The sequence below is a fragment of the Drosophila ficusphila genome, unplaced genomic scaffold (genome assembly GCF_018152265.1).
Source record: "Drosophila ficusphila isolate 14025-0441.05 unplaced genomic scaffold, ASM1815226v1 contig_414, whole genome shotgun sequence".
Classification (NCBI taxonomy): Eukaryota; Metazoa; Arthropoda; class Insecta; order Diptera; family Drosophilidae; genus Drosophila; species Drosophila ficusphila.
The window spans coordinates 4,941,969-4,956,877 of record NW_025064328.1 but is presented as its reverse complement, the minus strand read 5'-3'; the positions used below and the strand labels follow the sequence as shown (position 1 = coordinate 4,956,877).

Sequence of the window (14,909 nt, the reverse complement as noted above, 5' to 3'; positions counted from 1 at the left end):
AAGTAGATACATTTATAATAATTTGAGTTTTGTAGGTTTTTGACAAAAGGGCGAAACATACCAAAACATTAAAAATTAATTGATGCGTGTTTTTAATTTTAAAATTTTTGAAAAGATTTTTTTTTCGTTTTTATGGTGGGGCATACACCACAATTGTATGTCTCTTGGCTTTATATAGTACGACTGTTCATTTTGAGATAAGGTAGCGTATAATGTGATGTTCGGCGGAGCTCTCGTTTAGTTCGCTCTCGATTCGTTCAGATGAGGGGTCTTTTTCTAGCGATCGCAGCACTCGCCGTCGGAGTCCTCTGCGCTCCAGTCAGTTCCACCTTATTGGAGCCACACTGTGGCACTATGCAAAGGAAAGTTTCTTACCGAATATCTGGTGGCATGAACGCGCCTATTACTCCTTGGCTTGCTTATATCCACTCCTCGACTCGGCTGCTTTGCGGAGGCACCCTAATCACGAACCGTGAGTACTTGTGGCATCTTCCAACAGCTGGTTAACAATAGGTTTCTTCGACAGGGTTCGTCCTTACAGCAGCACACTGCATCACTCAAGGAATCGCCGTGTAAGTACATGGATAACCCATTGAAAACTTTACCTTCGACCTGTTTGATTTGAGTAGAAAGGTGCGCCTTGGGGAGTACGATGAAACCACCAGTATGGACTGCGTCGACGGGGTCTGCCTTCCGAGAGCCGAGGAGTACAACGTGGACATGGCCATTAAGCACAGTAAATTCAGCCTAACGAAACAGCAAAGCGACATCGCTCTCCTCCGCCTGGATCGCATTGTGACGTACAGACGTAAGGTTAACATATTCACTCCCATGGATTTGTTATTATGTTCGTTTTTTAGCTGGTCGCATCTATCCCATATGCATTATTTTGGACAAATCTTTGGAGAGCCGCATCGAGGAACTTCAGTGGTTCGAAGCCTTTGGATGGGGTGATACCAATTCGAACAGGACTCGGGGTGCTCTCCAAACCGTGAAGCTTCAGCGGATTGATAAGAGGCAATGCAGAAATGACCTTCAGGTGGAACTGAACCATAAACAGTTCTGTGCGGGAAGTGAAGCCGGAGATACGTGCAATGGGGATTCCGGAGGTCCTCTTACTCGGATTGTGAAGTATGAGGGTCGAAACCGAACTGTTCAGATCGGAGTGGTCAGCTTCGGCAGTGTGGAATGCATCGGCATCGGAGTGTATACAAATGTGATCAGCTATGTCGATTGGATCGCCAATGTTGTGCAGATGACGAAGGATATCATAGCACCAGTAATGCAATAATTAAAACTAATCGAAATAATTGTGGGATAAAGATTTATCAGGAAACCGTAAATCTTTGTTGTTCAGTTTTCTGTTGAAATATTAAAAACATTCTTCCGATTGTGGTCTTTAAATAATTTTAAAAAATTTGTGTTATCTCCTTCACTTTTAACAAAGAGAGGATTTCAAGAGCAGATCATAATTACCTCAGTCGGAATAAAACGAAATAAATTTTGACAATAACTTAAACATACATAATATTCATTAGGATCATCAATGTCTGTCTGTCTGCCGTCCGAAGAAAAGCTACAATGTTGTGATCAAAAATGTAGATTCTTGTTATTTGTCGCAGCGCAAGTTTGTTACATTTTTGTGCCACGCCCACTATTACGTCGAAAGGCGTCTCCACCTTTCAGTATGAACGTCTAAATCTTCAAAACAATTAGAGCTAAAACAGTTTTTTAAACCTGAAACAAATTTCTTACAGTGGATTAACATCGTGATTGATTCCATAGAAATTAATTTCTGATAAGGTCGCTTGAGTCTCATTTAACAAGCATCGACAATGGCCCTGAGTTCAGTAACCATTCAACCGTCCCGCGAAATGAGGATTTCCTCGGCTTGGCTTTTCGTTTTGGTTATCTGCATTATTCAAAAGCAGGCCTACTTAGCCTTATTTCTGTTCCCAACCTGCGGAATATCCTATGAGTCACTTTTCTCCTCCAGAATTTTTGGCGGAAGGGAAGCCGTAATTAAATCGGCGCCATTTATGGCGTATTTGTTCTACCAATCCAAACTTTATTGTGGCGGAACGATTATCAGTCAGAGTTCGTATAAAATTTCTTACTGTATCTATAGAATTTTCTAATTGCTTTTTATTTTCAGGGCACGTATTGACAGCTGCTCACTGCATCAGATCACATTTGTAAGTATCCTACACTCAAGAGAAACCACTTTGAGGCTAACTTTCGTTTCTGGAATGCAGAAAGGTGCGTCTGGGGGAGCACGATAGAAGAACGAATCCCGACTGTCAGGGGATAAGTTGCAGTCCGCCCGTCGAGGACTTCGAGATTCAAAAGGCCACAAAGCATCGATCCTTTTCTAGGAACCTAGTCCACGACATTGCTCTGCTCAAGCTGAACAGGAATATTGTTTTTAACAGTGGGTTTTCTACTACGATATTTGCAAGGTTATCTGTCAAGTATCGAATATAGCTAACTTGCTTACTCCCCAGTTCACATCCAGCCAATCTGCCTGCTCCTTAATCCGGCGGCAGCGCCCCACGTGACCGAGTTCCAGGCCTACGGATGGGGCAGAACCGACACCAACTACTCCTCCAATGTGCTCCAGACCACGAGACTAACCAACTACGAACATGGCTACTGCCGCTCGGTGCTCCCACTGCCGGTTACGCAAAACCAGCTGTGCGTCGGCTTCCAGGGAACGGACACCTGCTCCGGCGACTCCGGAGGACCCCTGGTGGTCAAGGTGGTATACGACGGAGTGGCCCGCCACCTGCAGGTGGGCATCGTTAGCTACGGCGAGGATCGGTGCCACAGTCCGGGGGTCTACACATACGTGCCAAACTACATTGATTGGATTCGATATGTTATACGCGCATTCGGATAATAAGTACCTATAATCATACATTATAGATTGTAATAAAAACCAATGGACCAAAGCACCTCCATATCAGTGATCATTTCATGGAGGGTTTCCTGAGAACTGCTGTTTACAAGAATTTCTGGGCTGATAAGCTCGGTGTGGAGCTTACTAAACAGCACAACCAATTGCACAGAGTTCAGTAGCAACGTGTTCGTCACGCGAGATGGGGACCACCTCGGCTTGGACTCTTATTGGACTCTTTCTGATACTCCATCTGCATGCGCTGGATGGCTATTTCCTGAACCCGTTATGCGGGGTATCCTACCCGCCTTCGGTGAGCTCGAGGATCACCAACGGTAGGGAAGCCGTACTCCGATCGGCTCCGTTTATGGCCTACTTGTATGTGAACTCTTATCTTCATTGTGGAGGATCGATCATCAGTTCAAGTGAGAAATCCATAACTCCTTTAATTAACGCATTTGTGGGTAAATTCTTACTGGCTTTCTATTTCAGGATACGTTCTAACGGCCGCCCATTGCATAGTGAATCAGATGTAGGTAACCTCATCACAAATTGAGTCCCAAAGATTATCACTTTGCTTCTCTGCAATTAGAAAGGTGCGGCTGGGAGAACACGACGTGACCACGAATCCCGATTGTCAGGGAATGAGTTGCTCTCCCCCCTCTCAGGTTTACGATATCTCACTCGCCATAATGCACCGACTTTTCAGTAATTCAACCCTTGCCCACGATATCGCTTTGCTGAAACTGAGCAGAACCATCGAGTTTGATGGTAAGTAATGTTGGCAAAAGAAAAGCCAGGGAGGCAAAAATATAGGCTGTAAGGCTGTGTAGTTTATAAAAGCATTTTTGAGTACATAATTATTTTCAAATTGAAATAACCCTCAGGTATTTTGAGAACTGCAGAGATAATCAATTCGATGGCTTTTCATTCACAGCGCATATTCAGCCGGTCTGTTTGGCCCTTAGCCCAGCGACTACCGCCAACTTGCGAGAGTTCCAGGCCTTCGGATGGGGCAGGTTCAACCAGCGTCACTACCCGACCAAGCTTCAGACCACGATGCTAACTCGAATGGACAACAGCTACTGTCGCAGGGCGGTCAACATGCCAATGACCAACAACCAGATTTGCGCGGGCTTCGAGGGAACGGACTCCTGTAAGGGAGACTCCGGTGGTCCGCTGGTGGCCAAAGTGAACTTCGACGGAGTCAATCGATACCTCCAGCTGGGCATCGTGAGTTTCGGACCCGACTATTGCATGAGTCCGGGAGCCTACACTTATGTGCCGAACTACATCGATTGGATCAGGCAGAAGATGCGGATAAATGGAAATTAATAACCTCAATTCTTGTCTGACATTAATATTATCAATCCGGGCATCAAATAAACACAGTTCATTTAAATTCTTCGAACAAAAAAGATTTTTTTTGAAGGTTTTAAAGAAATGCCATAAATAACAACTAATGAGTCACTTAAACTGAAACTTATCGCCGCTCTTTGCGAGCTTTAAATATTTGATAAGGATTGAAATGAGATTGGCTATGGCTCGCGGCATAAATAATTTCAGTATGAACTCGTCGCCTCAATCGAAATGAAGAACATAAATTCTGTGGCCGTGCTCGCCAGCTTGCTTATTTTATATTCAGAAGCTGGGTCGGCAGATTTGCTTTTTGAGAAATGCGGAGGGATGCGGGGAAATCCCACGGAAACTCTGGGTCCCTGGACAGCTCTTTTGCACGAGAACGGAACTATCTTTTGCGCCGGAACCCTGATCACAAATCGTATGTACTATATGCGCGAAGAGGTTTATGCAATATCTAACATCAGGCTTTGTTATTTTCCAGTGTTTGTTCTGACTACTGCAAGCTGTATCAAAGCTAACAAGACTGTGTGAGTACACTATCGTAATAAAATATGAAACGTAAATGAAACATAAAACTTACTTGGATGAACTCTTAATTGCTAATTTCCTAAAAGTATTTGGATTCAATTGTTCTTATTTTAACTCATTCAAATTTAAACTTATTTACATTTTACTTGTTAATCTTATTATATTTTCGAGTAGGGCGATATTTAATATTTCCTATTTTTTTTAGAAAAGTTCGATTGGGACAATTCGGACGGGATAGGGGCGAGTTTCCCGAGGATCATATGGTGCGCTTTTCTCTTAGGTATCGGTACTTTAACAAAGGCATTCCGGGCAACGACATTGGCCTTCTGAAACTTACCAAACAAGTAGATCTCAAAGGTTTGTAGTTATAAGGAATAAATATGTATACACATATATTATGCATATATTTGCACAGATCATATATCTCCGGTCTGCATCATCCTGGGTTCGCAACAGAGGTCGGTCTATGACTTCATTGGAAGTGCCTGGAACCAGATCAAGGATGAGTACATCGCAATGGAGCTCCGCCCCATAAGAATCAGGCCTAATTCGCAATACTGCCAGGAACTGAACGTTTACAACCAGTTCTGTGCTGGCCATCCCTTTAACTCAGGGTCCTGCGATGGAATCACCGGCTCGGCGCTTATCCAAAACTATAGAAACACGAACCAAGAATCAGCTGCTCAGCTGATCGGCATCGCGACCGCGGACAACATGGAGTGCCAGGGAGCCCAAGCATACACCAACGTAACTGAACTCCAGGTGTGGATTGCGAGTGTCGTGTCGGTTTTTACACTTTATAATCCCACATCCAGCTATCTTGCAAGTCAGTTTTCCGAACAGATCTTCGCTTAAACTAGGTTTTATGTGAAATAAAAAAATATTTTAAAATTTTATTTTAACTTAATGAATTCTTACATATTTCTCTTAAAAACATAAATGGCAAACGGAGGTTTTTATACCCGTCCAAAAATGGAATAAAAAAAGATAAGGTTATGCAAAACGCTAGGAAACAAAAAAATTTAGTATATTTGTACCGATAGCACATACGTACGTACGCGTATTCATCGCCAAGAATTTTTGACTTGATTATGGAGTTCATATGGGCACATATGTGATTTGTTAGCTATAGAATAAAAGCACTTATAAAAGTTATTCCATAATGAATGCTGAACTGGAAAACCCACTAACACGATCGAAAATATGTATATTTTTTAGCATTTTGGCATACTCATTTAAATAAAAAAAAACCCAAAAAAGCCAAGATAAGAAGCTTTAACTCTGAGCATTAGACTTTTAATCATCAGTTCGTTAAAATGACTTGTGGTGCGATGAAGGCTGTCTTGGCTGCGATCGCAGTGATCGGATTCTTTTCGTTCCAAGTCCCGGGTTGTCAAGCCCAGCTCTTAGAACAGAATTGCACAGGTGTACCCAAGATATCCTTTAGAATCGTGGATGGCACCACTGCGAAACTTGGCAAATATCCCTGGATGGCCCTCGTGAGCACGAAAACCCACTTCATTTGCGCTGGATCCCTCATCAGTCACTGTTTGTTTGAATTTTACATATTTATTATTTAAAATTATTAACTAATAATAAATACCTACATTTTAGGGTTTGTTCTGACTGCCGCACATTGCTTCGAACATGATCCATTGACTTAGTAAGTATGCCGCTTGAAAAATATAACTTATAGTGTATTAACTAATGGTTGTTCTTTTAGTGTTGTTCGCCTGGGCGAGCACGACAGGGACAGCCCAGTGGACTGCTGGAATGACAGGTGCCAGAACTACGAGGAGTACAATGTGGACATGTCCTTCCAACACAAGTACTACAATAAAATAAACCAGGTGTTCGACATCGGATTACTGAGGCTTGCGAGGAAGGTGGAGTTCCATGGTGGGTCAAGTGAGCACCCTTTTGGGAAATATTATTTAATTAACTTTGTTTTTATTCAAGCTCACATACAGCCCATCTGCATTTTCACGTCCAGCCAAATGAAGTCGACTGTGGACGGGATGACCTGGTTCATGGCCGCCGGCTGGGGACGGACTTCCGGAGAAGAGGGCAGCCTGACGAGCCGCGTTCTCCAGGAACTGAAGATCAACCGCCGACCGAAGGAAGATTGCATCAGGGAGTTTGCCCAGAACTTGACTCCCGAACAGATCTGTGTCGGCAACACGAACAGTAATCTCTGCAATGGCGACTCCGGAGGTCCACAGTTCCGACAGTTGGTGTACGAAGATAAGGTGCGCTACTTCCAGCTTGGAATCGCCAGCTACACGAAAGAAGGCTGCAAAGATGTGAGCATCCTTACGGATGTCGTGAGCTACGGTGAATGGATCCAGGATGTGGTCCAAGCCTATACACCCTGGGAGCAGCGGAGAAATTGGTTTATATGGGATAAGTGCAGTAAATAAATACATATATTATCGTTGAAACCATTTTATTCCTCACTGTTTAATAAAGTTGCTAAATAAAAATTTCCGTACAGAAATTAACGTTTTTTCTGTTACATATAACTTAACATAATTAATGAAATGTTATTTTTACACTAATCAATCATTAAACTTTGTTACTGAACTTACTCCCGACTAGATTTACTCCCCACTGTACTAACTATCCTCTTGAATTTGCGGCAATAAACATTTACTCCTATGTTAATTTTTTATGTGGTGTACGAAACCGGGAAATTTCCTACGCATTCAGATACGCAGAATTATTGGAAGTCCCCTCAAATAATTGTTCAGCAGAATAATAATAGCGATAAGAGCTCGCATAAAAGACTTAAGCTGGCGATCGAGGCCTTCCATCGTCAGTGCCAACCGAAGAGTCGTCGCGAAATGAGAAGCTTAATCGCGGGGATTTTGGTAGTTGCCAGCCTTTTGCTCCGCTGCCAAGGAGCTCAGTGGCTCCTGGAGGAAGAATGCGGAGATTTTTCCCCTATTGTTGGAAGAATGGATAACGCCGAAAATGCGAAAATAGCTACTCATCCATACATGGCTTACTTGTACACACCCACTGAATTCCAGTGCTCCGGATCGCTAATCAATCACTGTACGTTGGCTAATTAGGATTTGTGAGAGAGATAGTAACTAATATCTTTTTAGGGTTCGTCTTGACCACTGCCCACTGCATTCCCGATGACCTGAACATGTAAGTTAATTTGATTTAGTTTAAAATAGAGAAAGTAATGTATCATGCAGTTGGTTTGTAAAACTGATAGTTTATTTCTTCCAGAATCGTTCGGTTGGGCGAGTATAACAGAAGGACCAAGGAGGACTGTGTGGGACGCTCTTGCCAAGGAGCCACCAAGGAGTACCAAGTGGACATGGCCTTCAAACATGATCAGTACGATCCGGATCAGCACACCGACAATATCGGACTCTTGCGCCTCGCTGAAAGGGTGGAGTACGAAAGTGGGTAGTGAGATTCCGAGTTGGGAAACTTTCCCCTAATTCATCTCCTGTCTTCAGATCATGTCAGCCCAATTTGCGTTTTTGTGAACACCGCTATGCAGAATAGGGTGGCTCAGCTCACTTGGCTTACGGCCACCAGTTGGGGCGACGTTCTCAAGGAGCTGAAACTCCAACGCCTTCCGAAGGAGGAGTGCTCCAATATATACGGCAGGGGCCTCACCTTCGACGAGATCTGCGCCGGAAAAGAATACGACAAGGGTGGCCTTTGTGAAGGCGATTTAGGTGCTGCTCAGGTTCGGCTAATGTGGCACAACCGGCGTAAGCGCTCCGTCCAACTGGGAATCGCCAGCGGGATGAACAGCGAGTGCGAGAAGGCAAGCATTCTCACGGATGTCGTGGGCTACGGTGACTGGATTAAAAGAGTGGTTCACCTGTATGGACACGTTGAGGAAACCCAGAGTCTTTCGGAGCCGAGTGTATGGATTGACTATGTATCCGGTTTTTATAAGCCTTTGTAGGCATGTCTGTCTGCCAGTGAACAAATTATACTCCAATGGGTGCGAAATGGATGTCTACGTTTTTCTTTTTTCTATTTTCTTGTTTTTGCAAACATAAGGAAAAACCAAAAATGAAAGCAAGCAATCTACTTCGCCTTAGTTCATTTTTTAATTATAACTAAAAGCTTATCGCTTTTTTGAAATACAGACTAGCAATCTCCAATCCAAGAATGAAGAAGATTAATTCTCTAAACATTTTGCTTAAATGCTACAAAACTTTGTTTTCATTTCAAAAATTGTACGTCATGTGATTCATAAAAGAACACATTTCTCAACAGATTAAAACTGATAAGAGTTTCGGTCTCGTTTTGAAACAAAAAATATATAAACAGAAAATGTATAACAATATTATAACAGTTTATTATGTTCGTTGTTACATGTCTGAAGTTGGTTGAGAACCTAGATTAGTGCATGTAAAATGTAGAATGTTGAAAAGTAAAATGAGCTGATGGCTTACGTCTATGAAAGCAAAAATAAATTGAATACATTTTCATATATATTTTATGTATGTATTTTAATTTTAAAATAATTTTTTTTAATTAAAAAAAACTCCATAAACCAGTACGCATATAATTATAAGTCTTCGAGTTATCAGTGGCATAAACCCTGTTAAACTGATCTCAGTATAGTCAATTAAAGTCGAGTTTAACAAAAATCAAAAAAGTTAATCTACTGCAAAACAGTTAGCAGGAAAAACAAAGCGCTAGACCCACACTTGTGCCAACAAACAAAACCCAATTGCGATTATTAGCAAAGGTCAGCTTCCAAATCGGGTCACGGGTAAAAAAGAAATTATTGTGACGAAGTCATGTTCGATTACACGTGCTTATAATAAATGTATTTTTTATAAACAACCGCTGATCGCTTGATTTTGCAACCCGTTTGAGGGGAGGGCGGCAAACTTGCTAATCGTTTTTTGCGAGCCCCTCCCGATTCGAGAACATATGGCATTTGAGTCAGCCGTCAGCCGTGAATTGGCAATATAGCCAAAGGCACCTCAATATTTTCGAAACTCTCATTTTTTGATACAATAATATTTATATAGTTTATTTGTAGGGGTTAAAACTTAATTAATATATACAGAGTACACTAAGAATCGAGGGGTTGAGTTGAAGTAATAACTTTTCATTATGCTGCTTTCGATGAGAATGCGATTGGCGTTATTTTTGCAGTGTTTTTACGCTGTGTCGTCGAACCGGCAATAAACACAACCGGTTGTTCTGTTTACTCGATCGCAGCGGACTAGGGTAAATCTAACTCTGAGTCCGGAGAGTTTGGCTAAATCACTGCATGGCGTGTCTGGGATGGATATAGTGGGATCCGGAGTAGTTATCCTCCCGGGCTATCACGGACATCAGGATCATCAGGCTGCCGGCGATCAGAGCTCTGACGAAGGGGCCAACGAATCGGAAGTTCTCCATGTTCTGTTGCTTGATTTGTGCGACTCGAGGCGTAAACAATTAGCAGTGCTACCGCGTCTGGTTTTGAAATGAGACTGAGCTCTCGAGCCGATAGCGCCGGGAATTTATTGCAGCTCCAAACGACGTATTTTCCCCAAGGCGACTCAGGTAGTTTCCCAGTGGCCGGCTTGGTAATGCCCCGGTCTTTACATTGCCACAAAAGAATGTGTTACTGCACTCGGGGAGTCGGAACAAATCGAATAACGCCCCGGCCGCCGGGATCGTTGACTGGCTCTCTGAACTGGGCCTTAATGAATTCAGCTAACACTTTTTCGGGATGATCTACGTGCGACGATTGCAAAGCGAATGTAATCAGTTTTTTAAGATGGGGCAGCTGCGTAATTTGTTAGCTCATTGCTCTTCAGATCTGGCACAGACTCGACTCGAGAAACCTGCAATAATCGGCTTAAGTCGGAACCCCTCTCAAGTTGATTTCTTCTGGACTCACCTTACATATCGCCGGAACTTGGGACTTTGGCAGAGTTGAGTGCAGCAGCGCCACATTTTGTGCGAGATCTTTCGATAGAGGGAAATGGTATTCGCAGAAAGAGATTTTGGAATATGGAAGGGATTCAATGGAAAATCCAGCTGTATATTCTGCAAGTGCGGCATCCTTCGATGAGGTCTTCTTCACGACTGACTGACGAGTGAGGAAGTAATATTCTCAGGTAGGCAAAAGCAGCTGCTGCTTTCCCGCCAAAGATGCAAGGGATTTTTGTGTGAACGGGACAGAATTAGCTCTAGTTACCTAGAATGCATAATTTGCAGCACAAAAAAAAAAAATCATCCAAAGAAAATGTACACTGAGAAAAACTTATGAGTACTGTATAAGTTGCAACGCATAAAATATCTTCCTATATGGCATTCTCAGAATATTGTTCCTTATTCCATTAAAATCTTGTTTGAAACTGAATGTCAAAGCATTAATAACGAAGTATTAATCTTATCAGCTTAATAGCTGTCTATAGAATATTGATTGATTGATTGCTTGACTATTTTCTTTAAACTTGTTTTGGTTTTTATTTGCATGTCAAAGTGCAATCGATCTGTAATAATTTAACAGGGATGATAACGTTTTCATTTATTTTGCATCTTGCTAAGTATTTACTCCATTCGTTTTTACTTATTATTGTATATTAATATATTCATTGCTGTAAATACATTCTTATTTTCAATTGACAACACAACAATCGAAACAGAGCATATAGCATATAGAACATCAAGAAGCTGGCCAGACGTCTTTGTAAGTTCAGATGCAATCTGGTTTGGGTGGAGCAATGACGGATATGCAATCATTGCTTCTGGCTTTTTGCCTGATTGTGGGATTGAAGCTGGGACTGGCAGATATTTCGGGAAATGGAACGGAGAGGCCCTGTAAGTGATAGTAGGTAAGGTTTACCCTACAGTAACCCTCTTCCTCGACAGATCCCACCTACTGCACCACCTTTGAAGAGAAACCAGGGAAATGCATACACTACAAAAAATGTCCGTATATCGCGGAGGTTATTACAAGACTGAAGGCGAAGAAGCAGCTCTCTGAAAGGGATCATGAAATAATGGCAAACTCTCTTTGTTCTGCAAACAATCAAGTAGGTAATTTTAATTTTAGTGATTATGGAGTGATAACTTAGTGCTCCACAGAAAGTTGTGTGCTGCGAGGAATTTAACAATGATGCGGGATGGGAGCTATTGAAGGCTTATGATCCTATATGTGGAGAGTTCGGCGATTCCAAGGTGACGGGAGGAAGGGAGATCAAAATGGGATCTAGACCTTGGATGGCTCTGCTCAAATACAATATCACCGACGTGTCTCAAAGGACCTCTTTCCTGTGCGGTGGTACACTAATTACTTCGCGTAAGTAACGCTTTGATCATTAATTCTTTGGTAAAATATAAAATGATTTCCTTGTTTTGCAGGTTACGTACTGACAGCCGCCCACTGCATAAGGCCAAACTTGTAAGTTATTCTGTTTTAAATATAAAACAATGTAACTGCAAATGAATATTCACAAACTTTATTCCTTTCTTAGGCTTTCAGTTCGCCTGGGGGAACACAGGATCTCCACGGAGCAGGACTGCGATACCTATGGCTCGATAGAAACCTGCCTGCCTCCTTACCAAGATGTTCCGGTGGAGAAGTTTATAGTTCACGAAGGCTTTCATGCTTTCACACTTTTCTACGATATAGCTCTACTTCGACTGGATCGATCTGTGACGATCACAAGTGAGTTCAGCATTCACTATCCAATATTATTGCTAAAATGTATCCATCGCAGGCTTCGTCAAACCGATCTGCTTGCCAATCTACGAGGAAGTGAAGAGGAGCATTTGGGGAAACAAGAACCAGCATCAGAAGGTAACCGGTTGGGGAATCACAGACAACTCCCTGCCATCCGATGTGCCGAAGGAAGCAGATGTTATCCGCAAAAGTCTCAGTGAATGTGCCCCGGGACGAACTCTAATGGACAACCAGCTGTGTGTGAGTGCCTTCGTCCAGGACAGCTGCCAAGGAGACTCCGGAGGACCTCTTCTCTACTCGTATTTGTACCAGGGACAACAGCGATTCGTGCAGACGGGGATCGTCAGCAAAGGACCCAAGAACTGCGGTACTGGATCCACTGCCATCTATTCGGATGTCACTCGATTTGTGCCCTGGATTACCCAGAACATTGAGATCTAGCGGATCAAAAAGCAGGACTAACTTTTTTCAAGATCAGTGGCACTATATCTTTTTGTATTTATTTTATATTAAAATACGTCACAATTTTTTGTATCACTTAAAACTGATAATAAAATGCATATACTTACACTTTGAAAATCAATACATTGTTAATTACACTATCATTTTTAAAAACTAGTTTTTATTTTTGTACTTTTTTGCTTATCTTGCCGGCACTTTGGAATTGGTAACATGGTTTAAAGAAGTATTGTCACTTTAGATCGTTTGTGTCTCAACGCTGAGGACGTCCACCAGCTGAGTGATTCTTTGGGCTCTCGTCAATTTCCAGGACACACAAGATAGGGCAGTTATGAAGAATCCAATCGCTAGGAAAGGAAATATTAACTAACTGGAGGCTAAGTTACAGTACTTCCACTCACCCATCAGCAAAATAGCCTCAGAGGTCTCGTCCTGCCAGGCTTTCGAGACCACACAGAGCAAAATAAACCCGCTGAGCAGGCAAAATGATCCCACAACCACAGCTAGTGTTATGAGTATAATTACTGGATCGTTAAGAGGTCCGTAATCGAAGAGGGTCCGACAGAGGGAAGGTTTTCGAGGCAGGGAAGTACCGCTGTTGAAACTGAATTGAATATTTGAAATTTCCCGGGACATAGAGCACTACGAACCAGGCTTGTGAGTAGGTGGGAAGAATTGAAACAGCTCTGCACTCCATCGCGCTTCTCGGGAAACTAAAGTTGCAGCTCCAGACTTTTCCGTTTTCGGGTGGCTGACACAGCCCCACTTCTCCATATTCTAAATTTAGTCGACGCGTGTCTCACTTCGGAGGTGGGGAGCAGTACCTTCTATTTATAGGTGTCTAGGAAATGCTTCGATCCAGCGGAACTAGAGGAACAGATGCAGTTCAGCTGGCTCCCCTCCTCCTACAGCCACAATGCATCTATTTTCGTCTTTATTTCCTTCGCAGGGTTCAATGCTCCTCCTCGGGTTTTCCAAGCTGAGGAAATCGAAGGGCCCGGAATGCCGTCTTGTAATGCAATAAATCAACTTCATTACGGGCGTAGCGAAATCGGGGGCGAACAAATGCGAATCATTAACTCGATGTCTCGAAGTTCACGTTTCGCATGTGCCAAGGTAACGTTGACAACCGACACGCACAGTTTTTCCCCAGCATTTTCTTCACATTTTCCCCCCGCCCAAAACCCCTGCGTAGTTATAGAAATATACTTGCTGCATTCAAGCGTGCTGTAAATTATGCAAAATAACGACGTCAAAGTTTCAATATAATGAAGCTAACAGGATGGTGGTGGAGCCAGCAGGATGGGGATTAATATAGTCTGAAATTTCATCCCCAATGCCCATGTGCCATTAAGTCAAATAAGAACAAACAAGAAGTTGAAGGGAATTAAGGTTTGAAAATGTAAGACCCCGAAAATGCTACATACACAAATGCTAATGGTTGGTGGTATTAACTTTAACTTTTTTCTAATTTAAACGCATGCAGGACTTTTTTAATATTTTTAACTGATAATAGATTTTACATGTAAGCCAAAATAATTTATGTTGTGTAAATGAACTAATTTTTTCTATGCAGCAAATATGTAAGCTACAAAAAAGAGTTTAATTTAAATTGACCTAAAAACACTAAGCGGTTTTGTGATTTTAATTAAATGTTTTGTCCGTTTTTTTTAATGTGTTACGTAAGGGAGCTTTATTAAATATGTTAAAGGCTGGAGACCTCGGAAATGAAACCGTTTCATGACTTAAAAAGGGTATGTGGCATACGAGTGTACAACCTCCCATTATCGCTGGACCGACACTCAATCACTGACCTCAAACCCTTGAAGACATAAAAATCAAATCGAAGCCGTAGCCATAAACAATTATGAACTTTGTTGCACATTGTTGCCCACACATGGCCACACGGATCCTGCTCCTTGTCGTCGCCTTGGTTACATTGTAAAACGTTTTATTGTCGCCGCCAGCTGGCGACGATTTGTTGGCAGC

The 14,909-nt window shown here is 42.4% G+C and overlaps 9 protein-coding genes across 9 annotated transcripts; 6 read left to right on the top strand and 3 right to left on the bottom strand.

Moving 5' to 3' along the window:
- The first annotated feature begins 261 nt into the window (after positions 1 to 261).
- On the top strand, positions 262 to 1,536 carry LOC108087641 (serine protease grass). The gene is made up of 4 exons (XM_017185105.2): positions 262 to 472; positions 527 to 572; positions 630 to 808; positions 861 to 1,536. Exons 1-4 carry the CDS (start codon positions 262 to 264, stop codon positions 1,289 to 1,291), a joined length of 867 nt encoding a protein of 288 aa, XP_017040594.1. The 3' UTR covers positions 1,292 to 1,536.
- A 320-nt stretch (positions 1,537 to 1,856) lies between these two features.
- Positions 1,857 to 4,264, top strand: LOC108087642 (transmembrane protease serine 9-like). The gene is made up of 8 exons (XM_017185106.2): positions 1,857 to 2,097; positions 2,156 to 2,195; positions 2,256 to 2,431; positions 2,505 to 2,890; positions 3,069 to 3,321; positions 3,389 to 3,428; positions 3,489 to 3,667; positions 3,834 to 4,264. The coding sequence occupies exons 1-8, from the start codon at positions 1,875 to 1,877 to the stop codon at positions 4,229 to 4,231; spliced, it is 1,695 nt and encodes a 564-aa protein (XP_017040595.2). The 5' UTR covers positions 1,857 to 1,874; the 3' UTR covers positions 4,232 to 4,264.
- A 217-nt stretch (positions 4,265 to 4,481) lies between these two features.
- LOC108087618 (coagulation factor X) lies at positions 4,482 to 5,641 on the top strand. The gene is made up of 4 exons (XM_017185060.2): positions 4,482 to 4,676; positions 4,740 to 4,785; positions 4,992 to 5,143; positions 5,202 to 5,641. Exons 1-4 carry the CDS (start codon positions 4,487 to 4,489, stop codon positions 5,639 to 5,641), a joined length of 828 nt encoding a protein of 275 aa, XP_017040549.1. The 5' UTR covers positions 4,482 to 4,486.
- A 461-nt stretch (positions 5,642 to 6,102) lies between these two features.
- On the top strand, positions 6,103 to 7,259 carry LOC108087617 (chymotrypsin-like protease CTRL-1). Its single transcript, XM_017185059.2, has 4 exons — positions 6,103 to 6,334; positions 6,401 to 6,449; positions 6,510 to 6,685; positions 6,746 to 7,259. Exons 1-4 carry the CDS (start codon positions 6,103 to 6,105, stop codon positions 7,204 to 7,206), a joined length of 918 nt encoding a protein of 305 aa, XP_017040548.1. The 3' UTR covers positions 7,207 to 7,259.
- Positions 7,260 to 7,624: 365 nt separating this feature from the next.
- LOC108087622 (serine protease grass-like) lies at positions 7,625 to 8,774 on the top strand. Its single transcript, XM_017185064.1, has 4 exons — positions 7,625 to 7,843; positions 7,897 to 7,942; positions 8,027 to 8,205; positions 8,263 to 8,774. Exons 1-4 carry the CDS (start codon positions 7,630 to 7,632, stop codon positions 8,721 to 8,723), a joined length of 900 nt encoding a protein of 299 aa, XP_017040553.1. The 5' UTR covers positions 7,625 to 7,629; the 3' UTR covers positions 8,724 to 8,774.
- A 1,006-nt stretch (positions 8,775 to 9,780) lies between these two features.
- LOC108087619 lies at positions 9,781 to 10,183 on the bottom strand. The gene has a single exon (XM_017185061.2). The coding sequence runs from the start codon at positions 10,181 to 10,183 to the stop codon at positions 10,046 to 10,048; it is 138 nt and encodes a 45-aa protein (XP_017040550.1). The 3' UTR covers positions 9,781 to 10,045.
- Positions 10,184 to 10,512: 329 nt separating this feature from the next.
- LOC122320106 lies at positions 10,513 to 10,852 on the bottom strand. The gene is made up of 2 exons (XM_043208214.1): positions 10,671 to 10,852; positions 10,513 to 10,614 (listed from the first exon to the last, which is right to left on the bottom strand). The coding sequence occupies exons 1-2, from the start codon at positions 10,832 to 10,834 to the stop codon at positions 10,584 to 10,586; spliced, it is 195 nt and encodes a 64-aa protein (XP_043064149.1). The 5' UTR covers positions 10,835 to 10,852; the 3' UTR covers positions 10,513 to 10,583.
- A 646-nt stretch (positions 10,853 to 11,498) lies between these two features.
- LOC108087612 (serine protease grass-like) lies at positions 11,499 to 13,040 on the top strand. Its single transcript, XM_017185055.1, has 6 exons — positions 11,499 to 11,596; positions 11,648 to 11,811; positions 11,864 to 12,077; positions 12,140 to 12,179; positions 12,253 to 12,446; positions 12,499 to 13,040. The coding sequence occupies exons 1-6, from the start codon at positions 11,500 to 11,502 to the stop codon at positions 12,900 to 12,902; spliced, it is 1,113 nt and encodes a 370-aa protein (XP_017040544.1). The 5' UTR covers position 11,499; the 3' UTR covers positions 12,903 to 13,040.
- A 21-nt stretch (positions 13,041 to 13,061) lies between these two features.
- LOC108087614 lies at positions 13,062 to 13,653 on the bottom strand. The gene is made up of 3 exons (XM_017185056.1): positions 13,571 to 13,653; positions 13,322 to 13,515; positions 13,062 to 13,267 (listed from the first exon to the last, which is right to left on the bottom strand). Exons 1-3 carry the CDS (start codon positions 13,615 to 13,617, stop codon positions 13,158 to 13,160), a joined length of 351 nt encoding a protein of 116 aa, XP_017040545.1. The 5' UTR covers positions 13,618 to 13,653; the 3' UTR covers positions 13,062 to 13,157.
- Between the last annotated feature and the right edge of the window lie 1,256 nt (positions 13,654 to 14,909).

What these genes read in the sequence shown, in the direction of transcription:
- LOC108087618 (XM_017185060.2), top strand. Translation starts at nt 4,487, where the DNA reads ATGAAGAACATAAATTCTGTGGCCGTGCTCGCCAGCTTGCTTATTTTA. An exon ending in CGGAACCCTGATCACAAATC is followed by an intron (nt 4,677 to 4,739) that starts GTATGTACTATA and finishes GTTATTTTCCAG; the next exon opens with TGTTTGTTCTGACTACTGCA. An exon ending in ATCAAAGCTAACAAGACTGT is followed by an intron (nt 4,786 to 4,991) that starts GTGAGTACACTA and finishes TATTTTTTTTAG; the next exon opens with AAAAGTTCGATTGGGACAAT.
- LOC108087622 (XM_017185064.1), top strand. Translation starts at nt 7,630, where the DNA reads ATGAGAAGCTTAATCGCGGGGATTTTGGTAGTTGCCAGCCTTTTGCTC. An exon ending in ATTCCCGATGACCTGAACAT is followed by an intron (nt 7,943 to 8,026) that starts GTAAGTTAATTT and finishes TATTTCTTCCAG; the next exon opens with AATCGTTCGGTTGGGCGAGT. An exon ending in TGAAAGGGTGGAGTACGAAA is followed by an intron (nt 8,206 to 8,262) that starts GTGGGTAGTGAG and finishes TCCTGTCTTCAG; the next exon opens with ATCATGTCAGCCCAATTTGC.
- LOC108087612 (XM_017185055.1), top strand. Translation starts at nt 11,500, where the DNA reads ATGACGGATATGCAATCATTGCTTCTGGCTTTTTGCCTGATTGTGGGA. An exon ending in AAATGGAACGGAGAGGCCCT is followed by an intron (nt 11,597 to 11,647) that starts GTAAGTGATAGT and finishes CTTCCTCGACAG; the next exon opens with ATCCCACCTACTGCACCACC. An exon ending in TTTGTTCTGCAAACAATCAA is followed by an intron (nt 11,812 to 11,863) that starts GTAGGTAATTTT and finishes AGTGCTCCACAG; the next exon opens with AAAGTTGTGTGCTGCGAGGA.
- LOC122320106 (XM_043208214.1), bottom strand. Translation starts at nt 10,834, where the DNA reads ATGCCGCACTTGCAGAATATACAGCTGGATTTTCCATTGAATCCCTTC. An exon ending in AAGTTCCGGCGATATGTAAG is followed by an intron (nt 10,615 to 10,670) that starts GTGAGTCCAGAA and finishes CGATTATTGCAG; the next exon opens with GTTTCTCGAGTCGAGTCTGT.
- LOC108087641 (XM_017185105.2), top strand. Translation starts at nt 262, where the DNA reads ATGAGGGGTCTTTTTCTAGCGATCGCAGCACTCGCCGTCGGAGTCCTC. An exon ending in AGGCACCCTAATCACGAACC is followed by an intron (nt 473 to 526) that starts GTGAGTACTTGT and finishes TTTCTTCGACAG; the next exon opens with GGTTCGTCCTTACAGCAGCA. An exon ending in ATCACTCAAGGAATCGCCGT is followed by an intron (nt 573 to 629) that starts GTAAGTACATGG and finishes TGATTTGAGTAG; the next exon opens with AAAGGTGCGCCTTGGGGAGT.
- LOC108087619 (XM_017185061.2), bottom strand. Translation starts at nt 10,183, where the DNA reads ATGGAGAACTTCCGATTCGTTGGCCCCTTCGTCAGAGCTCTGATCGCC.
- LOC108087617 (XM_017185059.2), top strand. Translation starts at nt 6,103, where the DNA reads ATGACTTGTGGTGCGATGAAGGCTGTCTTGGCTGCGATCGCAGTGATC. An exon ending in TGGATCCCTCATCAGTCACT is followed by an intron (nt 6,335 to 6,400) that starts GTTTGTTTGAAT and finishes CCTACATTTTAG; the next exon opens with GGTTTGTTCTGACTGCCGCA. An exon ending in GAACATGATCCATTGACTTA is followed by an intron (nt 6,450 to 6,509) that starts GTAAGTATGCCG and finishes TTGTTCTTTTAG; the next exon opens with TGTTGTTCGCCTGGGCGAGC.
- LOC108087614 (XM_017185056.1), bottom strand. Translation starts at nt 13,617, where the DNA reads ATGGAGTGCAGAGCTGTTTCAATTCTTCCCACCTACTCACAAGCCTG. An exon ending in CCCACCTACTCACAAGCCTG is followed by an intron (nt 13,516 to 13,570) that starts GTTCGTAGTGCT and finishes CAGTTTCAACAG; the next exon opens with CGGTACTTCCCTGCCTCGAA. An exon ending in TGAGGCTATTTTGCTGATGG is followed by an intron (nt 13,268 to 13,321) that starts GTGAGTGGAAGT and finishes TTCCTTTCCTAG; the next exon opens with CGATTGGATTCTTCATAACT.
- LOC108087642 (XM_017185106.2), top strand. Translation starts at nt 1,875, where the DNA reads ATGAGGATTTCCTCGGCTTGGCTTTTCGTTTTGGTTATCTGCATTATT. An exon ending in CATTGCATAGTGAATCAGAT is followed by an intron (nt 3,429 to 3,488) that starts GTAGGTAACCTC and finishes CTCTGCAATTAG; the next exon opens with AAAGGTGCGGCTGGGAGAAC. An exon ending in CAGAACCATCGAGTTTGATG is followed by an intron (nt 3,668 to 3,833) that starts GTAAGTAATGTT and finishes TTTCATTCACAG; the next exon opens with CGCATATTCAGCCGGTCTGT.